Source organism: Orcinus orca, chromosome 17, assembly GCF_937001465.1.
Source record: "Orcinus orca chromosome 17, mOrcOrc1.1, whole genome shotgun sequence".
Classification (NCBI taxonomy): Eukaryota; Metazoa; Chordata; class Mammalia; order Artiodactyla; family Delphinidae; genus Orcinus; species Orcinus orca.
Window position 1 is genome coordinate 69,095,721 of NC_064575.1, and position 20,238 is coordinate 69,115,958.

The window sequence follows — 20,238 nt, forward strand, 5'->3', positions numbered from 1 at the left end:
GCCCACAAGCATTCTTCAAATGATAGTATCAGCCTCATTCAGCATTTAGTAGGTATTTGACCTCTTGAATAAATAAAATGAACTCAGAAGAATCTCAGTGACTCAATAGGGTAGGGGAATTTTAGCCAAAGGTTTGTATGGAGACATTATACTGTTATAGGTGATTGGGCAGTGAATTCGAAAAACTTCAAGAAAGCCTGGTATATCCTGGGACTAATAAAAAGACTTTGCTTTAAATAAATCTTTCCATTCACTAAAATGTGTTCACACTGAGGGCTCTATTCAGAAATGGAAAATTTCTTAATGGATGAATGACTTACAGAATTGACTGAATCTATCTAATGCTGTCATAATGGGACCCATTTAATAAATGTTCCCAGACAAATGGCATTGTCAAGTTAGGCTGGGGTATCTACATTTTAAACATTAGACTAATGATCTGTTTACTGCAGAATAAACCCCAAGAAAATGAGGTGTGCTGTTCAAATCCCGGCCAGAATTCAGCTTTCAACATGTGCTTAAATTACTTTGACTTTTTCGTCCCAAGTCCTAATTTACAGAATGGGGTTGACATTACTATTATCACACCTCATAGTGGTGATTGAAAGATTAAATGATATAAGCAAAGTCCTTAGGGTAATGCCTGGCACATAGTAAGTTTTTCAACAAGTGTTTGCTGCTATTGTTATTTGCTAAGACTTTTCTCAACCAAAACATTGATTATTGGGGACACAAACTACTGTTATATTTCTGCTCTCAATACTGCATCACTTTCATTTTCATTCTACTATTTTGGCCTCTGTATTATATACTGCTACAGCTTAAAGATCAATTATAAAAGGGCTTTTGTACATGTTACATTAAAATAATATTTATTAAAAAAATAATTAAAAAAAGAAATAATATTTATTACTTATAACTGTATTCTGGGAACTGTTCTAAATATTTCCCTTTATGAGTTCATTTTATTGTTATGGCTACTATTATTACTCTAATGAATAGCTACTATTATTATCCTAATTTTATAGGTAAGGAAAATTGAGACTCCAACACATTAAATAATTTGTTTCAAGTGACTTAGCTTGTGAGTGGATTACACCCAGGCAGCCTAGCTCCATAGCCTCCTAATCTCTATGCTCCTTGAAATATCTTTGTTGCTATTGTTGTTTATGAAAATCAGCAGCCGTGTTCTTTAATTTTAAAAACCTAATTTTTTAATGGTCATAATTTTGTTGTATGGTTTCCCTGAGCAGACTTAAATATCATGCCCTTTGGGAAAAAAATTTTTTTTAATACAGAAAAAAAAAAGAATAGTGAATCATGCACTATTTCTTCAAATAACACAATAGTTTTATATTGAAAAAAGAAAACAGGATGTCTTGATTTATGCATCTGCTTTCAAAATTTGTGTCATTTTATGAATCTTGCAAAACTCACTTAGGGAAGGATGTTTGCAGCAAGGCACAATTCTTCCTGGGTATAACAAGAGAAAGCCTGACTTCATTTTCTTCACTGTCAGATAGGGCAGGCTCTTTTGTGATGCTGGAAGCATTGTTAGTAACCTATTTCAGTCATACCAACTACTTGAGTATTCTCGTCTTCATCCAGGGGACCCTTGACAGGGATGAGAGAAAATACGGCGCCAAGAGTTTCCAGCTTTTGCTGAAAACACCACTTGCTGAAGGAAAGTTACAGATTTAAAATGCAAAGAATTTCATCCTTCTCCTAGCTCTGTAATTGATGACACATTTTTCTTTTTTGTTTTTTTAAATGGAAGTATGGTTGATTTACAATGTTGTGTTAGTTTCAGGTGTACAGCAAAGTGATTCAGTTATAGATAGCTAGATAGCTAGATAGATAATGTCTATTCTTTTTCAGATTCTTTTCCATTATAGGTTATTATAAGATACTGAATACAGTTCCCTGTGCTATACAGTAGATCCTTGTTGTTCATTTTATATATAGTAGTGTGTATCTATTAATACCAAACTCATGATGATATTCGATATTTGAAAATAATATAGGAAGAAATATAGTATTAGAAATGGTCACATCATGAAGCTAGTGTGAGCCCTTAATGATATTATAATGATGTTTCTAAACGTTTCAAAATATACATTAACTTGTTGTCAACATAAATGAGTAGAACAAGACTGTCTAAATATTTATGGTGTGATCGATGCCTTAAATAAAAATACGCTTAGCACAGAGTCTCACAATACCGTATGAGAGCCTGTCATGACACCACATTGTAAACAGTATTTATGTGTCTGTCTCTTACTCCCTATAAATTCGTTGAGGGCAGAACTCTGGTTTTGTTCATTTTCATATCCTAAAGGAGGTCTACGTGGTATCTGTCTTGCATTATGCACTAAAAAAAAGTATATGCAAATACTATATGGTATATATATATACCATATATATATATATATCTCGTGGTATATGGTATATATATATACCAAATATATGCATGAATGATGAAAGTCAGAATTAATTCAACAAGACTTCATCATGAATACCTACTACATGCCACATGTTTTCACAAGTTTTTGTTTTTGTTTTTTTGGCCACACGGCATGACATGTGGAATCTTAGTTCCCCGACCAGGGATAGAACCCATGCCCGCTGCAGTGGAAGCATGGAGTCCTAACCATTGGACCACGAGGGAATTCTCTACATGCCACATGTTATGATAGGGGGCACAAAGATGAATAAGTGGTTCTATGTTCTTTGATGACCTCCCAGTCTGAGGAGAAGAAAATATAAATAATTGTACTGTATGGTGGGACATATGCTATAAAAGATGTATGGAGCATTGTGGGATTACAGAGGCACTTGGAGTAACTGTGATGGACAGGACAGGGAGGATTTCAACAGAGGCACTAAGCTTTTTTAGGTAGAGACGGAAGGAGGAATTGTGCTAAATAAGGGGGTTTAGATGGTGGATGGAGTAACTACTGACAAAAATCTTAAATCACTGTATGTTTGAGGAACAAAGATTGATATTATTAGAATGACTTTCTAATTTATTCACTGTAATATTATGTTATAAATGTATTGGTGTTCTATTATGTAATACATACTATGAAATCATTACAATTATAAACACAATGTATCTATATATCTTTTATTGAATGACAATTTTCTTTTTAAATTGAAGTTCCAGTTACAGATGTTTGATATTATTTGTTCCACATCATGGGCCAGTAAAGACAAATGCTGTGAACTTCCTGGCCTGGTAAGAATTCTTCTTTCGTTATTTGGTCTGTTCTTTACCGAAGTTTTCTAAAGTTATATTTAATTTTCCCTGAAAATGAAATGCTGTTTCACAAAACTCATGTCACAGATAATTCTTTGTGATGATGATGATGAAAATTAGAAAGAGATTAAGAAGGAGGTGTGTCTGAAATCAGCAGGACACACGCGGTGGGGAGCGACACAACTCCACAGAGTGCCTTCTACAGAGTCCGGATGTTCCCAAATTTCAGGTTCACTGAAGCCTTTGGTGTCACAATAATGTTTTTCATGGCACCCCTGAGCCCAAAGAAATACCTAACAATTCCATACATAAGGTCATTAGGTCCAAACATCTTCATAAGTCTTTACATCCTAACAACTCAGTAGCTGTATGAAAAAATGATAAACATAAATCGAAAATTTTAAATGATGAACTTTTTTTTTTTTTTTTGCGGTACGCGGGCCTCTCACTGCTGTGGCCTCTCCCGTTGCGGAGCACAGGCTCCGGACGCGCAGGCTCAGCGGCCATGGCTCACGGGCCCAGCCGCTCTGCGGCATGTGGGATCTTCCTGGACCGGGGCACAAACCCGTGTCCCCTGCATCGGCAGGCGGACTCTCAACCACTGCACCGCCAGGGAAGCCCACACTTACTTTTAAGTAACCACAACTACTTACTAATGGGATGTGTGTGCCTGTGGAGAATGCACTATTTCTCATGTCTTGGAATCTGATCAGACATCACCATTCTCACTTCTTTTTCCACATTGATTTTCCCCATGGTACTTGCCTTCCTTCATAGCTACTGCTGAAAAACCAGATTTGCAAATATATGACATCAAAAATCTAGTGTTGAAGCTGTGAACTCCCTTGAGCTAGTCATTCATACGAAGTCCAATGGGTGCCGAATATTGCTGTTTCTCTTAATTCTTTTAAACACTCAGAGTGCCCCTGTGAGTTTGCTGTACTGCCCCAGGCCATCTTTCCACACAGTTTGGGAATCATAGTCATGATCTATATAACCTATGCAAGGCTGCTAGAAAGATAAACTTTTCCTCATTATTGATACCAAGTGTAATTCACAGGGAGGGGGTACCTGTATATATAAAGACAGATTGTTCATAACTAAGGATCTTTAGGACCAGTGAGCTGAAATGTTGACCCTGTTATGGTTGGACAGGCATCATATCTTAAGAATTCAACTGGGAGAATGGGCATGGGGAAGACTTTATCAAGTCTAAAAGATTTACTTTTTTTAAGACCTTACACCAGATCACATCATCTGTTGCAGGCAGTAAATTCATGGTGACTATGTTTAAGAAGGAAATAACTTTTTTTTTCATCAAAATAAGTTTCCATTAAACTGTGGTGAGGAATTACATCAGAGACACTGTGATGTTATGCTTAGGGGCAGGTGGATTGGAAACTGTAAAGGGAAACACTCAGAATCTTATGGAAAATGTGATCACCACATCTCCTAGGAAGGACCCAGCCCTTCTCAAAACTTTCCTTTTCATTTCTATCACTGAAGATGTGTAAATCCCGTGGTAGAAATACATGGATGGAGACACAGTCAACAGCCATGGCGAAACCATTCCCGAGTCTGTGGTCATAGGAGGTCTGCTGTCAGCCTAATGTGGGGGGATCTTTCAGGATACTTAAGTTTGTATTTCACTCAAGCTGCCCAAGATATCAGGCCAGATATGTTAGCAGGGTTTTTATCCTGTAATGAGCTGCAACTTTTAACTATTGTCCAATATTTAGCGAGAAGCATATAAAAGCTCTTTGCTCAAAATTTTTGGGTTTCTGTTGTGAATATTTCAGAGACTGAGATCATTTTCATCTTGATAATTTAATTATCATCTGTGCTCTATTCAGCTCTAACGTTACATTTCCCCAAGGTCTTAGAAAATGAAGCTCACTTTCTCTCTATCCAAAGGGACAGATGAACCCTTCAAAGTTCTGTAGTTTCTTATCCCAGGGAAGACTTCTTTTTAGCTGCGACTCCAAATGTGACATTCACAAATCATGCAATAGCCCTTAGCAAGTGCTCTGTCTTGGTTTACACTCCAGTAACTCATTCAGATACATTCAGCCTGGTATTCATCATCTATCTTGTAGTGTTACCTGGCAGCAAAATTCTCCAAGAGGAAATGACCTATCCCAAAGCTTTAGATTGATGCTGTGATGTTTTCTTACTTTCAGTCACAGAAGGTGAGCAGTAGTTAAAATTGTTACAGGGATGATGTGTTTAAGCACTGTTTTTGTTTTCTTTTGTTTCTTTGTTTTAGTGTAGATGCAGTTGTTTTGATGGACCATTCCAACAAATTTTCTTTTATCCTTTGAAATGGAAAAAAATGTTGTAACACAAAGGAAGTGTTCAGGACCTTTAGTCCATAGAGTACTACTCCTCCAACTGAATTAAATAGTAACCAGAATTTTTTTTTTTGCACCCACTTCTGCCTTTCTTTCTTCACCTGGATTCCCAAGCTCGTTTTATCAACATCCTTTGATAATAATGATGATCTAGAGAGCCATTCATTGTTTCTTTCAAGAAAAGATTTTGTGGCCAGAAGAGAATATTCTCTGCCTTTCTAGACTAATGCTCACTTACTAATTTTTTTGAAGTGTCTTAAAGTGTTTTCTTTGAGTCCATAAAGCCATTTGTATAGACCATCTTGTTAATAGTTATGCTATTTCTTTTTCTCCTCAGAGGGATGAAGAGACCTGCCCAGAGCTTCCACATTCCTGCTCCTGTTCTGAAATCAATAAAGGGGCTCTGGGACCAGCAGGCCCACCGGTAAGTATTGCCTAGTTTGAACTTAAATTGTTCTTTAATAATATTTATAACTATCACTTGTTGCATGTCTGTGCCCATCACTGTGCTAAATACTTACTCACTTAATCCTACAAGCAAACTGAAGCACAGAGAGGTCAAGTAACTTGCCTAAAGAACACAGCTTGGAGGAGCTGCTCTTCAAATCCAGGTCTCCGTGACTCCTATAGATGATGCTCTTAACTGCTGCACCACACTATGTCTCACAGTGCTATCTATTCAGAATCTTCCCTTTGAAGTCCTGTGGCTTATTTTCAGTGTGAATGTTTCCAACATTGGCCCCCTGCTTGTTGCTGTAAGATTTGCCTACATCCCCTCTGCCCATTCTATATCAACATTGATAGTGAAGGGAGGTTTTTCAAAATCACTGGGAAAAGTATCCCATGTGAGCATGAAGTTCTCCATTACTGACTGGAACTTCATACAGAAAAGAAGGGGGCGGGGAAAGGGGAGAGGAAGGAAAAAGGAAGGAAAGGGGAGAGGAAGAGAGGAAAGGAGAGAGAGAGGGAAAGAGAGAGAGAAAGAAAACATTTTTTTCTTATAAACATTATATATATATATGGATTCATACATGTAAACATACATGTAAAAAGTAAACATAACCTTTTCTCATTTGGTCAAATACTATAAAAGGAAGGGTTTTTATTGTTGGTGTTGATGTTAATTTGCAAAATCATGCTAATTTATATCATATTTCACTCAGAATACATTTAAAAATTCTTAGCATAGGTTGGTAACTGTCTATATATCTCTACAAATAGGTCTTTAAAAATTTTTTTATACAATTTTAAAGGTTACTTTCCATTTACAGTTATTGTAAAATATTGGCTATATTCCCTGCGTTGTACAATATATCCTTGAGTCTATCTTACACCCAATAGGCAAGAAAATATTTTTAAAAAATATACAATGTATATAATTGCACTCTCTGGGTCTTTGAATTGACTGTGATAGATCTTTTGTAATAAGTCTAAATACTTATGTCTAACCTGCTAACCTGGGGTTATCAGCGTTTCTTTAAGATAAGTATGATATAGCTGGTCTTTGGTTAGGAAGTGGCAAATAGATCAAGGCAGAAAGACAAAGAAAACAGGGAGAAGATGCAGGAGCACATGAAATCCAGACCTTGCAGGAGGAATGTTCTGAGGCGGACCTGTGCTTACACGTGGCTTGCTGTTGGCAACCGGTGCGGTCAGTACGCATGCATAGATACCCCTCGCTGACAGCTGGCGTGCAGCATGGACATTTGCTCCAGGTCGGCCCCACCAACATAGTTTGTCTTCATTTGTGTAGCACACTTACCGAACTGAACAAAAAGGAAGAGAACCTGCTGAATGTATCTGGAATATATCCCATCAGTCTCTCCTTTATCTTTGGCACATAGAACACTCTTTCAAGCTCTGGCCATAGACCCGAATATTGATACTTTTTTTTTTTTTAACAAAAGACTCTTTATCCCAAAGAAGCAAATGTGGAGTTAATGGTAAAAGCATTAAATTTAAATAAGACTAGGTAATACATGGAGCCACTGTGAACCTCCATTTCCTCATGTATAAACAACACCCACCTCTTGAACTGGTATTGTGAGGAATACACAGAAAAATATGTATAAACGTATTTTGTGTATTATAACTCATTGATCAGATGTAAGGAGTTGTCTTTAGTTTAATCTGGGAATTGAAAACAAAGATTTATTTTCGACTGTGTGTGGCTTGCTTTTTTTCATCCCAAAGTATGTCTTTGAACTTTATCAAGGTTAATCACATTGTTTAGTTTATTCGTTGTGCCTTCTGTAAGGAATTCCACTATATAAACAAGAGTTTATTGACCCATTACTGTGGAGTATTTTCCTACTACAGTATCATTACAGTGAATGTCCTTTGTATGTCTCTTTGCAAGCTTGAGTAAGTGCTCTTGCAATAACACTTAGAATTAGATTTGTTGGAGAAAAAAGAAGGTGCATGTTCAACTTCACGAAAAAACCCCAAATTACTCTTCAAGGTGGTGGTCCAATATCCTCTCCCACACACTCTGATGAGAGGTCTAGTTGCCCTGCCTCTCACCAGCACTGTCTGATGTTGCCAGGTGTGAGAGCTTTCACTTATGATGACTGTAAAACTGTGTCCTTGTTCTTTTTTTTTTTTTTTTTTCGTACGTGGGCCTCTCACCGTTGTGGCCTCTCCGGTTGTGGAGCGCAGGCTCAGCGGCCATGGCTCACGGGCCCAGCCGCTCCGCGGCATGTGGGATCTTCCCGGACTAGGGCACAAACCCGCGTCCTCTGCATCGGCAGGTGGATTCTCAACCACTGCGCCACCAGGGAAGCCCCTGGGTAATATTTCTTAGTGGAGGCATTTACTACCCCTCCCATAGCTAAAGTGGAAAAAACATCTTGATCCTCCACCTGCTACTGAGACTTTTTGTTGTTGTTCTAGCTCATTCAGAGGGCAGCCTTTCAAGTTCCTCAGCTTTAAAGGATGTTTCATATTCTATGCTTCCTCCACCTCTCACAGGTCCCAGTTCACATTTCATTGCCTTGTGTGGGCTATAAAATACACATTTTCCAGCAAACCCACAAGCATCTTCCCCTTCCTCCCCCAAGGCAGCCTCAGTGTACGTGCCTGCTGCTCTGGTGTTTTGTTTCTTCTTCATTCCTGGTATTTAAGGTTTCAGTTCTCTTAATTAGAATAATGTTTATTTTATTTTAAGTAGCATTAATAAGCTTTTTTAGCTGGAGGGTTATCAAGTTTTTTCGTCTGCAGTGCTGCTGGAACAAGTTACAAAATATTTACATATGACCTAAGAGTCAAACTTCATAATGAGAAAAAAAGCAGCAGAGAAGTGAAAGAGAAGGGTTGAGTTCTGACTTGGAGAGAAAGAGAGGTAAAACAGAAAAGCTACTGACATTTTCAAATATTTAAAGTATAATAAACCATTGAAGAAATAGTATCCCAAACAATATGCAATAAACCCCGTCTGATGATTTAACATAGTCGTGATTATTTTCTCACTCAAGAATTTACACAGTGGTATTACGTGCCAATAAAACTCTAGAAAAGCCATAGGAAGCCATGGGTGAAAGAACCATATTTCTTTTGCCTAGACTAACCCTTTCTTATTAAAAGGATAGAAGTTTATATCCACAAACATTTGTTGAATTCTTGTCATCTACTCCATGATAAGGTTTATGGGTAAGGTGGAAAATAAGAAGTATAAAAAGGTTCCTGGATTTATAGACATGGTACATTGTGTATGGATATCTGTGAGCCAAATTGCCACATTTGGACAAAACCTTCAGTTAAAAACCAATCATTTGGGGCTTCCCTGGTGGCGCATTGGTTGAGAGTCCGCCTGCCGATGCAGGGCACGCGGGTTCATGCCCCGGTCCGGGAGGATCCCACATGTGCGCGGAGTGGCTGGGCCCGTGAGCCATGGCCGGACAACAGGGAGAGGCCCGCATACCGCAAAAAAAGAAACCAAAACAAAAAAAACAATCATTTAAGATGAGCAAACAAAATTAAAGAGTTGTGCCAGAATGGGTATGTTAATTGGGATGCATTGGGCTTGTTGCAAGAAACAGAAAATTTGACTAACACAGTGGTGTAAATCATTGGGGCATTTGGACATTTATTGTTTGCTCAACAAAAGACCTAAAGGTAGATGATCCCAAGCAAATATGGCTGCTCAGCAACTTTATCAAGACCCAAGCTTGTTCCAGTTTCCAAATATGCTTTCCTTAGGCTTGTGGCTTCTTGATCAAATTGGCGCAAACCAGTTAACATGACCATTCCTGGTTTCAAAGGAGGCTGAGCAAGCAAATCTCTGTCTTTATAGCTGGAAAAATGAAAGGAGTCAGAGAAGACTCTTTGATAGTCAACCAACAGTGTCTGCCACAGTTGGGAAAAACATTTGCATCATCTATAACAGTTAAAGATGTAGCATCCAAATATATGAAGAATTCTGTACATTAAAGAGAAAAAGACTTGTAACCCAATAGAAAACTGGGTGAAGTATATAAATTGTTAGTTGTATTGAAATAAAATGTAAATGGACAAATGTTATGAAAAGATGCTCAATCACAGTAGTTTTAAGGGAAATAAAAATTAAAATAGGAGTAAGGTATTGTTTTTACGAGTCAGGTTCATAAAAATGCAAAGTTTAACAATATCAAGTGCTAGTAAGGTTTAGAGAAGCAGAGACCCTCAAACTCCTAGCAGATGAATAAATTGGCACAGTTTTTTTGGAGCACAGTTTGGCAATATATCTGCCTATCTATTAAATTTCATTGAAAATTCTACTTGATGATATGTTAAATATTAACATTTGTACTTAAATCTTAAAGTTTGTACTCAGGGCATGTATAAGGATGTTAATTGTAGTATCGTTTAGACAGCAACAAATTGTGGGCAAAACTCCTCCATTTCCAATAACGAAAGAATGGTTAAACAAACTATCCATTGTACAGATAACTATGCAACTCATTTAGAATAAGTTAGTCATGTTATGGAAAAACATATTAACTCAAAAATATATGTAAAGTGTTATATCACATATGCAATCTATATATATCAAAGAATACCACAAAAACACTAATAATAGGTAATATTTTCTATAGATACACATACATAAAACACAATTTTTTAATTGTATTTTAAAAGTCTGGAAGGTAAGCAACCAACTAATATTGATGGGGGCGGGGGAGTGAATTTAATTGCTGAACTGGAAGAAGCCTTAGCTATCACCTGATCCAGTCTTTTCCCAAGTGATGCAAGTGTTTTGCTGATGGTACACAAAATGATTTTCAGTAGTCATGGACATAGCAGGAAATCAACTGGACTCACATAGTGAGAAAACTATTCCATTTTCAATGATCTTTTCATCCTTCTGCTCAAGTGAAAGCAATATTCTCAGACTGGTGCCCATATGACCCTTCTAATACTTACCCATGCCCTTTTTAACAAAGAGCAAACCAATTGCTCACAGACTTCACTAGGAACAAAATCTAGCTAAATTTACCATCATTATTTATAGCATATTTTTAGGTTTATCTTATATTCTTAGTAAGTATATAAGAATACTTATATACTTACTAAGTATTATATAATACTTATATACTTAAGTATATATATGTTTTTCCATCTACTATAGTACATAATATTTGCTTTCAAAATAGATTTAAGTGAAATATGAGTCAATTAAAAAATATTCAGAGTATATTTGCATATATGTATGTACACATATACAAAGCATATGTTTACAAAGAATGCATATACACATATATACATATATACGTATTTATTGTGTATGTACATATGTATGTATGTATAAAGAAAATGCTATTAAATAATAGTACAGGCAGTGCATTAATATGACAAAAATTTTGAGGGGAAAATGCAAATACCTGAAGTTTCAGAAACACTAATGTAATTAGCTTTTTATGGTATAAATAAAGAAAATTAAATTGTTACTGTTTTATATGCTTTTTACAATTTAATTAAATAATTTAATCTCAAAGTCTTGGTATAGGACATGCATAATTTTAGATTAACAGTATATTTTTATTATTTGCGTCATCAATAGCTGTACTCTTACACACTCAATTAAAAGATCCTGTAGCTTTTTTTTTTTTTAATTTAAAGGGATTTTGCATAGAACGTTTGCTCAAATTGTGTAATCATCAGCAGGAAAAGGTGAATCTGGGGGGTAGATTTCCCGTTCAGGATCATGACGCACATACACCATTACACAATGTGTTGGCCTTTATACAAAATGAGAATTACATAATCCATATTATTAAGTAAAATGAATGAAATATATTGCTTTCAGATTTGTCTTTGTGCTAATACTTAACATCTGTTTGCCAGGGTGGTCCAGGACTCCGAGGACCAAAGGGCCAACAAGGTGACCTGGGCCCAAAGGTAACGTTCTTTCTCCCTCTCACATCACTAGCCATAATGTAATTTTGGAGTTAAGTAATATTCACCCTTCGCAGTTTAAAGCTCCTTATGTTTTTATGAAAGTTGTGTTGAAGCCTTTTCCCTTATTCTTAAAAGCTTGTGTTTTTTCATCAAAAAAAAATTTAGTAACTTAAGTGAAAAGAAAGGTTTCTGGGTCAGAAATAGAGTGTCAGTGTTCCAAGTGGTTTAGTTGCTTAGGCAGTTCTTGCTCATATATAGTCTTCTTTTCCTCTATCTGCAAAAAAGATGTATCGAGGGAGCACTGAATCACAACTAGGCAGCAGTCCTCCAGGTAATTTCTTAGGTTTCAGCCTCCTCCTTCTCCCCTCCCACCATGTACTATATAATCAAACACACAGCTCTATTTTCCATTCTCACTGCCCAAGGCCACCAAATGTGGTGGTTCAGGTTGTACACTGTACAAAGGCACCAACTAAGAGGACCAAGTTGGTGCCAATCCATGTCAAGGCACACATTTTTCTGCTTTGCACGAAGGTGCCCTAAGGGATGGCAGAAGCCCAGCCACTAATTGAGTTCAGTCCCCATCATCCTGTACCTGGCTTTTGGCAAATCTTCTAATTGTTCTTCTGGCTCCAGTGGGTTGATTTTTTGATTGGTTCTTCACATCTGCCCCCAGATTCATTTCTTTAAAGTTATACTGGATCACATCTTACTCTTAAAACCTGCAGTCATGTGTGATTGCTTTGAGAATACAATTCACCCTCCTTAGCATGACATTCAAGGCCCTTTATAATTTACTATCTCATTTTCACCATGTTGCTCCGAATCATCGCTCCAACCACCTTGCTTGACTTACTGCTTCAGTATGGTGACTTATTAAATTTGCATAGTATTTATTCATGGAGAAGAGAACATTGCAATGTTGTTTTACTAGAAAATTGGAAACAAGTAGAGCAAGGTAAGAGCGGATGTGGAGGGTGGGGGCAGGCTTACAGGGGAGAAGTCAGTGAAAGAAGGCTGAAGATAATTCATCAGGTACTACACAGCTCAAAACTCAGACCATAAGGTATCTTCTTTTTTTGTTTTGTTTTATTTTTTGAGATTGTGACACATTTTCTCAGGCAGATACTTGATGTCTTGGCTCCACCTCATACACTACAAGGGAGGAAATGTCTTCAGTAAACGCAGACGAGTGCCCCAGAGATAGATAGTTCACAGTAGTGAAGGGGGAGAGACTATAGTTCGGCTGGATGGTGTGAACCTTCACAAACCCAGAGGGTAGTCTTGTATCACTTATATCTTTTGGGTTTGTTGTGGAGTGTGGGCGTCTAGTTACTCACATAATTGGCACAATGTTCCTATTTATGTAAGCAAAAATAAATAAATGAAGTTGCAGCAACTACTGTGTGTTTACGCCTTTGGTTTACTGATGACACTTTGCCTGGGAGGTGGATCATCTGAGGCCTGGTGTCTTGTTATCCTATGAGTGTTTTATGTCTTAGGAAAAATTAGTTAATGAAATAAATTATAAACGCCGTAAGTAGAAATATCTGGGTAGCAGATATTTCTGGGTACCAGAGGGTTTAACTTACCTTTGGGATGACTTCTTGCCTTCCAGGGACCAGATGGCCCTCGGGGTGAAACAGGCCCTCCGGGACCTCAGGGTCCTCCTGGACCCCAAGGACCAAGTGGTCTGTCCATTCAAGGAATGCCTGTGAGTTGTGTGTAAACATTCAGATGGGTTTTATTGTTATTACTTCTCCATGAGTTATATAGAATGAACTTTTGTCTTCTGTGCCTTGATAATGGTCCTCAGCCTCTTCCAACCCCTAAAAATAAGAACTGAAAGTAATAATTGAGACTTCATTCATTAGCCAATTTTTTGTTCAATGAAGGGGGTCTTTTACAAACAGATATGTGCCTAGGGAGTAGGTATATACACAGATAATTTGTCTATAGAAAAGAAAGCAGGGCTTGACATGTATGGCCCTTTTTCTTGTTTGACTAAGTCCTTAGGGGGTATGATAAAATCTAGAAAGTGACAAATGTTATACAAATTTAAGTTATTCATTTTGCATTTGTAGTAATTGTGGAAATAGCTTCATGAAAGCCATTTAATTATGATCTTTATCTCAACAGGCCTTAAAGTGTGGTGCTCTGAGTTGTAGATTATAGACAGTATACTCTCTACAGCCACATTTCTTTGTATAAGTTGTTTGTACCAATGAAAACAAATTCAATCCCACTCACTGATTTTCAGTGATCTCACTAGACGGATCTAGATTTAAGGAATAAAAGCCAATCTCTGTCATTAGTATTTGAAGCATGATGCTGTTAAGCACATTTTTAGCAATCTTTCTGTGCATATGATTGTGTCTCCCTAGCTGAGAAGTCTTTTCCAGAGTTATTTTCACATCTTAGAAAGCATTAACGTGCCAGTTTGTATAATTATTACCACTATTACTACTACTAACTATTTGTTGAGGTCCTGCTACTTGTCAGGTACTGTGTTTGCTTTTCCATTCTTATAAATTTCTGGCCAAAACAAAACAAAAATATATAGAGATATAAGCTTTAAAATCTAAACTATAAATAATACTGAAATATTCAACTCCCCTCACATATTTACAGTATGAGCTTAGCCATATCAGACTGTATACACTGTGTTTAAACTATTCTGCTATATAAACGTTCTGGTCTGTAGGCATGCTTACCTAGGTGGTGTAGCTTATGTGAAAAGTGAAATACGCTGTATTTGGATGTTAGTGTGAAAGCAATTTAATGTTGGAAATGTTAAAAGAGTCAGTGGAGAAAAAGAAAAGACTGAGAATTTACCTATTTACCTATGTGAACTTAACCCCACGTCCTTTTGGTTGTTCAGGGAATGCCAGGCGAAAAAGGAGAGAAAGGAGCGACTGGACTTCCTGGCCCACAGGTATTACTTTTATTCTTTTATTCTGTTGCTCTCAGCTCTAGAGCTTTGCCAAGAAGAAAGAAGACTGTAGCTTCTGAAGTCAGTTGTGATCTTGGCAATGAGTGGTTTCTACACTAAGGACCATTAGCGTGTATTCGTTTACTTCAGCCCCCTCTTAGGTCCTACTGATGCTCCCCTGGGTGAGCCCTGGTGGGGGACACTTCTTTTCCTTCTGGTGAATAGCTTCTGGGTTCTGAATGCTCAGTCAGGAAGGCCTCACCTTTATGCTATCAGGTTTGCTTGGAGGCCTTGATTTATTTCAGGGAAGCTGGGTGAGAGGGTAATTGGTTTCGATAACTTGATAACTCTGCCATTTTCCTGTCCTTGCTGTATCTAGGGCATCCCAGGAGGTGTTGGTTCACCAGGACGTGATGGCTCACCAGGCCAAAGGGTAAGGACTTGCCCAAGGTTGCTCGTTAGCACAGTAGATTTCTCACCAAGTCACTCTTGCTGTTGGCAAGTTCTATGCATGGAAGGCAAACCAGGTGTTTTGTTTTTTTTTCTTTATTTTTTCCTCCCATCTATCTGCATTCTACCAATCCTGCATCTGTTTCCCTTAACTGGTATTCTTCCATGTCTATAACTTTCCTCAAAATCTAGAAACTTTCATCAAACCTTCCCAAATTAACCACACCTCTTCCTGAATGTTCCCGTAACCTGAATATAGTTTGCACTGAATAGTGTGCTTTGTTCTAACAGATTTTCCAGTTGTTTCAAATTCTCAAGGAGCAAACCTAAAGGAAATCAAGAATCATATGAATTGGAATTTAGTAATTATGACTCTCTCTAATATTCTCCATTTATTTAATATGCATCAATTATCAATTCCTGTTCAACTAGACAGCAATAAAAGGAAGTATGAGGATGGTTGAGGGACGAGTTAACAACTAGAGTTTGTTTAGTCAACATGTCTTCACTGAGCCAGGGTTGAGGTTCTTGTCCTCAAAGAGTTTATAGCTTTTGGGGGGAAATAGAACCAAATAAGAAACATATGCTATAATGGGAGTATTGACAGAGCCCTGTGGGAGCACAAAGAATAGATAACTAAGCCAGACTTGGAGGGTGAGGGAAGGCTTCCCAGAGGGGGCACCATACAGACTGGATTTCAACTGAGAGATAGAAATTAGCCAGATACATGAGGAAAGGAAAGCTATTGCAAGTAGAGAGGACAGCATATATGACATATAAAGAAGTGGAGTTGAAGAGAAGGTGGGGCATTTCCATTTCTGAACCTAGTTCCGTATGGCTGGAGATTAGACTGCAGTGTGTGTGTGTGTGTATATACGTGCACGAGTGTACACGTGTGTGCACACAGGTGTGGAGAGATTGTCAAGAGATGAAACTGAAGTGGTAAAAACAAACTCACAACAGCTATCTTTTTTTCAGACCAAGGATTTTGAGCTTTAACAGGAAGGCAATAGGAAGTCCTTACATGTTCAGCAAGGGAGAGAGGCTGGTCTTCCTTAAAAGGACACTGATGTAGACATGTGGGCAGCTGCACAGTTTCTCTCAAGACTGAATTATATATAGTGTCCACCACTTAGATCCAATCCAGTAAAGGACAACACATTTGGTGACATTCCCTGGTATTTCTGGGGACAACTAACCCACTAGGTTAGCAAACGATTGGCTGGAAGACACACTTCTCTACTCAAACAAGGCTGCCTTTAGCTATACTGCTCAAGAATAAGGAAATCATTTTTTCTATAGGAGTGTAGGTGTGTGAATTTAAATTCCTTCCATGTTGGGTTGTTTTTTTTTTTTTTTTTGGTTTCACATCCAACTTTCATTTGCTTAAAATCTCAGTTTAGTCTCTATCTATCAAATGGAATTAGTTTGTAAAGCATGTCCAGGTGAAGGTATCTAAAAGAGGCATTCTCTAAAAGTTAGATTTATGTAGGTTTCTTGTACATGTGGAAGGAGTGTCTAAAAGTATTTGTATGTTTTGGCAAAGGGCTTAGGCTAAAATCCTGTGTGGTTACACACCTAGATTCCTTCATGATTCCTGAAGCTCTGAAAACAGCAATTCTAAAGATTTGGTTCAGTGAATTTACTTCATTTATCCATGCGTAGAGGCTAGTCTTGGCAAGGAACTCCCAAATCAAACATATGGGATTAGTGTCTAGATCGTTGGGGTTTGGAATTTTTTTAAAACCAATATACCAATGCAGACTTTTTATAAATATTTTGCCATTCTTCCAAACATGTTTTATTCTATAGGATAAAAAGTCTTAGCGTGTAATAAAGCGTTAATATATATGTACATGGATTTTATTTCCCTCTCTCGCTCAATCTGGAGGTAAAACTTTCAAGTGTCTCTAATTCCTATTTTGAAAAATTCTTGGATGGGAATGGAATTGCTTTTTAAAACTGGTTTCCAGAGGCTACTCTTTCTTTATAGGGCCATGTTAAAAAAAAGATTGTGCAAATCCTGTGACAATTGCTTTAGAAAAGATATTGAGGGCAATACTGTTCCAGAGTACAACTTGAGGGGGTGCCGAAAACACAGAATAAAATATAGTGGTGCCGCCTAGAATTGTGTAGCGTGAGGAGGGGCTGCCCTGCTTGAGGAAGGGACCAGTCATATATTGGGTTGGCCAAAATTTTGTTCGGGAATGAACTTTTTGGCCAACCCAATATTTTTTCAATATCTTAACATCTTATTTAATAAGATATTAGTTGAGCACATATCTTAACTGAGTACATACTATGTGCCATGTTCTATGCTCAGCCTTGAGAGAGTTGTTCATTAGTACCTCCAGAAGGAAAATATCCAGAACAGGAGAGACTTTCAATAACTAAAGGAGGCAATTTGTACATCATCTACCAGGAAGAAATAGAAGGAGGAAGTGGAATCAAGACCATGACTCTTCCCTGGGGCCAGGAAAACCAATGGGTCTTCATCGGAAACAGTCAAGCTGGGAGGAAAGATGGGTGAAAACAGAGTTATTTAGGAGGCTCTGATCTGTTTAGTCAAGCATCTGGGGTCTTAATGAAAGTAAAGGGTCTAAAACAATTAGATAGTTATTTAGCAGGATTGTACAGTTGGAGGTCCAGGACCAACTTTCATAGTGGTAGGAACAGATCTCAGACACGGAGCTCCTTCTTTCTGGTTAGGCTGTGGGAGAGGATGTTGCTGAAAGAGAGCTAAGGACAGACACTTAAGATTATTCCTGCTCTGCCTTAGGCTATCCTAAAAGGCAAAGTTGCATTCAGAAAGGAAATAATAATAGTAGTAGTAATAATCATAATAAATTATAAGTAATAATAATGACAGTAACAACCGTGGCATAGGACAGACTGAGAGCAAACACACTGGATGATGAAACTTACTGCTGAAATGCCTGAGAAACTAATTCCAGAAAACTGGGGAATCAGGAAGACAAGGTTATTTTGTCTTTTCTTTACTCGAAGCCCTGAAATGACTTCCCATTACTGTGCCTCATTTCCTCTGATCTTGATGAGTAAAGACCACTCAAGGCAAAGAAGGAGGAAGCTGGGATAAATATGCGTGGTGATGTCCGATCAGTGCTTCTAGCTCCTTGGAGAGCTGCAGAGAGTAGGTGAGTGAGGTGTGCTGTAGGAGTGAGGGGCTATTCCTTACTGGTCATTCTTCCTTTTTAATCATTGTCTTTTCTTATAGACTGTTAAGAATTCACAGCCCAAAGCTAGAGCCATCACCTTGACTATTAGCTTAGGGAAAGGTTAGCATCCCTTACCCAGAGGCAGTGCCAATGTCACTTATTCATTTAGTCTACAAGGAAGGAGGGTTTAGCAGAGACTAAAAAAAAGATTAAGCATCTCCTCTTTAAACAGGAAACATGTTTTCTAATGTTTCTAGCTTATTCTGGCTTTTCCCAAGGGGAATCTTTGACTTGTAGAGGCAATCCTGGGCCTCAGGCTATAAGCAAGTCCAGCAAAAGTTGGACTTCTTCACTGAACCAGTCTCAGCCTCTTGCTGGGAAGCCAGTAGAGCACAATGCAGGACCACACCATATAAAGCAACAGCGCAAGTGCAGAGTTAACAGCCAAATGTATTCAGGCATCAGTTTTCATTCTGAGTCATTGCAGCCAACAGCATCCTTGTCTCATCTTTCTTTTCCACTGTCAGTCTTGCCATCTCCCTTTTTGCCTCCTTCCTCTTCTTTTCTTGGTGTCTCTGACCCCAGGGTCCACCCTGTGATCTTTGGGTTCCTCTGATGTAGGGTGGATCTCTCATCCCCCACCCTAGACACCAGGTGGTCCTTAGAGAAACCAGGAAAAACGGGCAAGACATGGATGATAAGTATAAGCAGTGAAAGAAAGAACTGAAAAGGAAAGGAAAAACTACCTCTTTTCTAGTTCTGTGGCTCCCTCATATCCAAGACCACCAGCTTTCTGTCAAGCATTCCAAATAGAAACTTTTAAAATTATTTTTATTTTCCAATTCTTACTATGGTTTTATAAAAAGTCAGAGAGACAAGAAATAAAAATGACCAGGAGATATATATGGTATGGCATCTGGAAGGTAGTAATTCCTCCTTTGTACCAAGGGTGTTAGTTTTAAAATTCCAAGTAAACTGAAATTGGAATGCTTCCTTCCCCCCAAGTTACTGCTCCCTGCCTCTCCTGTCTTCATGCCATAACCACAGCCTTCCTTTTTCATCTCTAAAAGGTGAAATACTGTTAAAAAAGTTCTACATATGAATTCTGCTGAACTTGTGTGGTTACGAGAAGCAGGATGGTCCAGTGGTAAATATCAGAGACTTGGCCAGTTAGCCAGACCTCAGTTTGAACCCTAGCCATGTGACACTGAACCAGTTACTTAAAAAGCCCAAGCCTCACTTTCCTCATCTGTGAAGTGGAAAAAATAATATTCGACTCCATAGAGCTATTGTGGGAATTAATTCATATAAAGAATTTCTATATAAAATTTCAACTTTAGCTGATACAAGTATCCACTATTTTCAGTGTAGACCTAATGAGTCAGGACAGTGCAATATTTTATAATGCCTGTCCTTAACATTATTAAGGCACCTTAGAAGATTTTAATGAGCTATGAAAAAAGTCTAAAGAAAAAGCAAGTGGCTTGTCGTTTAATTTTCTTGGAGTCCACATTGAAAGGACGTTTGGAACACGCTTCCTTTTTATGTGGGTTTGATGTAAACAAAGGCCATACTCGTGATGAATGTCCCACTTCATCAAAGCGAGCTGGACTTAAAATATACTTGAAAAATTGAACTTGAGTCAACGATCTGGATTTAATTCCTATCATAAATGTCAAGCTATGATGAGCGATT

The 20,238-nt window shown here is 37.9% G+C and overlaps 1 protein-coding gene across 4 annotated transcripts in view; it reads left to right on the forward strand.

Annotated features, from left to right (window-relative positions):
• The window catches only part of COL14A1 (collagen type XIV alpha 1 chain), a 272,810-nt gene that overhangs the window by 200,369 nt on the left and 52,203 nt on the right, over window positions 1-20,238 (forward strand). For all 4 annotated transcript variants that reach the window (XM_049700664.1, XM_049700665.1, XM_033419891.2 and 1 more), the window contains 6 exons: window positions 3,161-3,238; window positions 5,948-6,034; window positions 11,932-11,985; window positions 13,604-13,699; window positions 14,867-14,920; window positions 15,297-15,350. In XM_049700664.1, coding sequence (XP_049556621.1) covers window positions 3,161-3,238; window positions 5,948-6,034; window positions 11,932-11,985; window positions 13,604-13,699; window positions 14,867-14,920; window positions 15,297-15,350 — 423 coding nt within the window. The remainder of the gene's footprint in view (window positions 1-3,160; window positions 3,239-5,947; window positions 6,035-11,931; window positions 11,986-13,603; window positions 13,700-14,866; window positions 14,921-15,296; window positions 15,351-20,238) is intronic.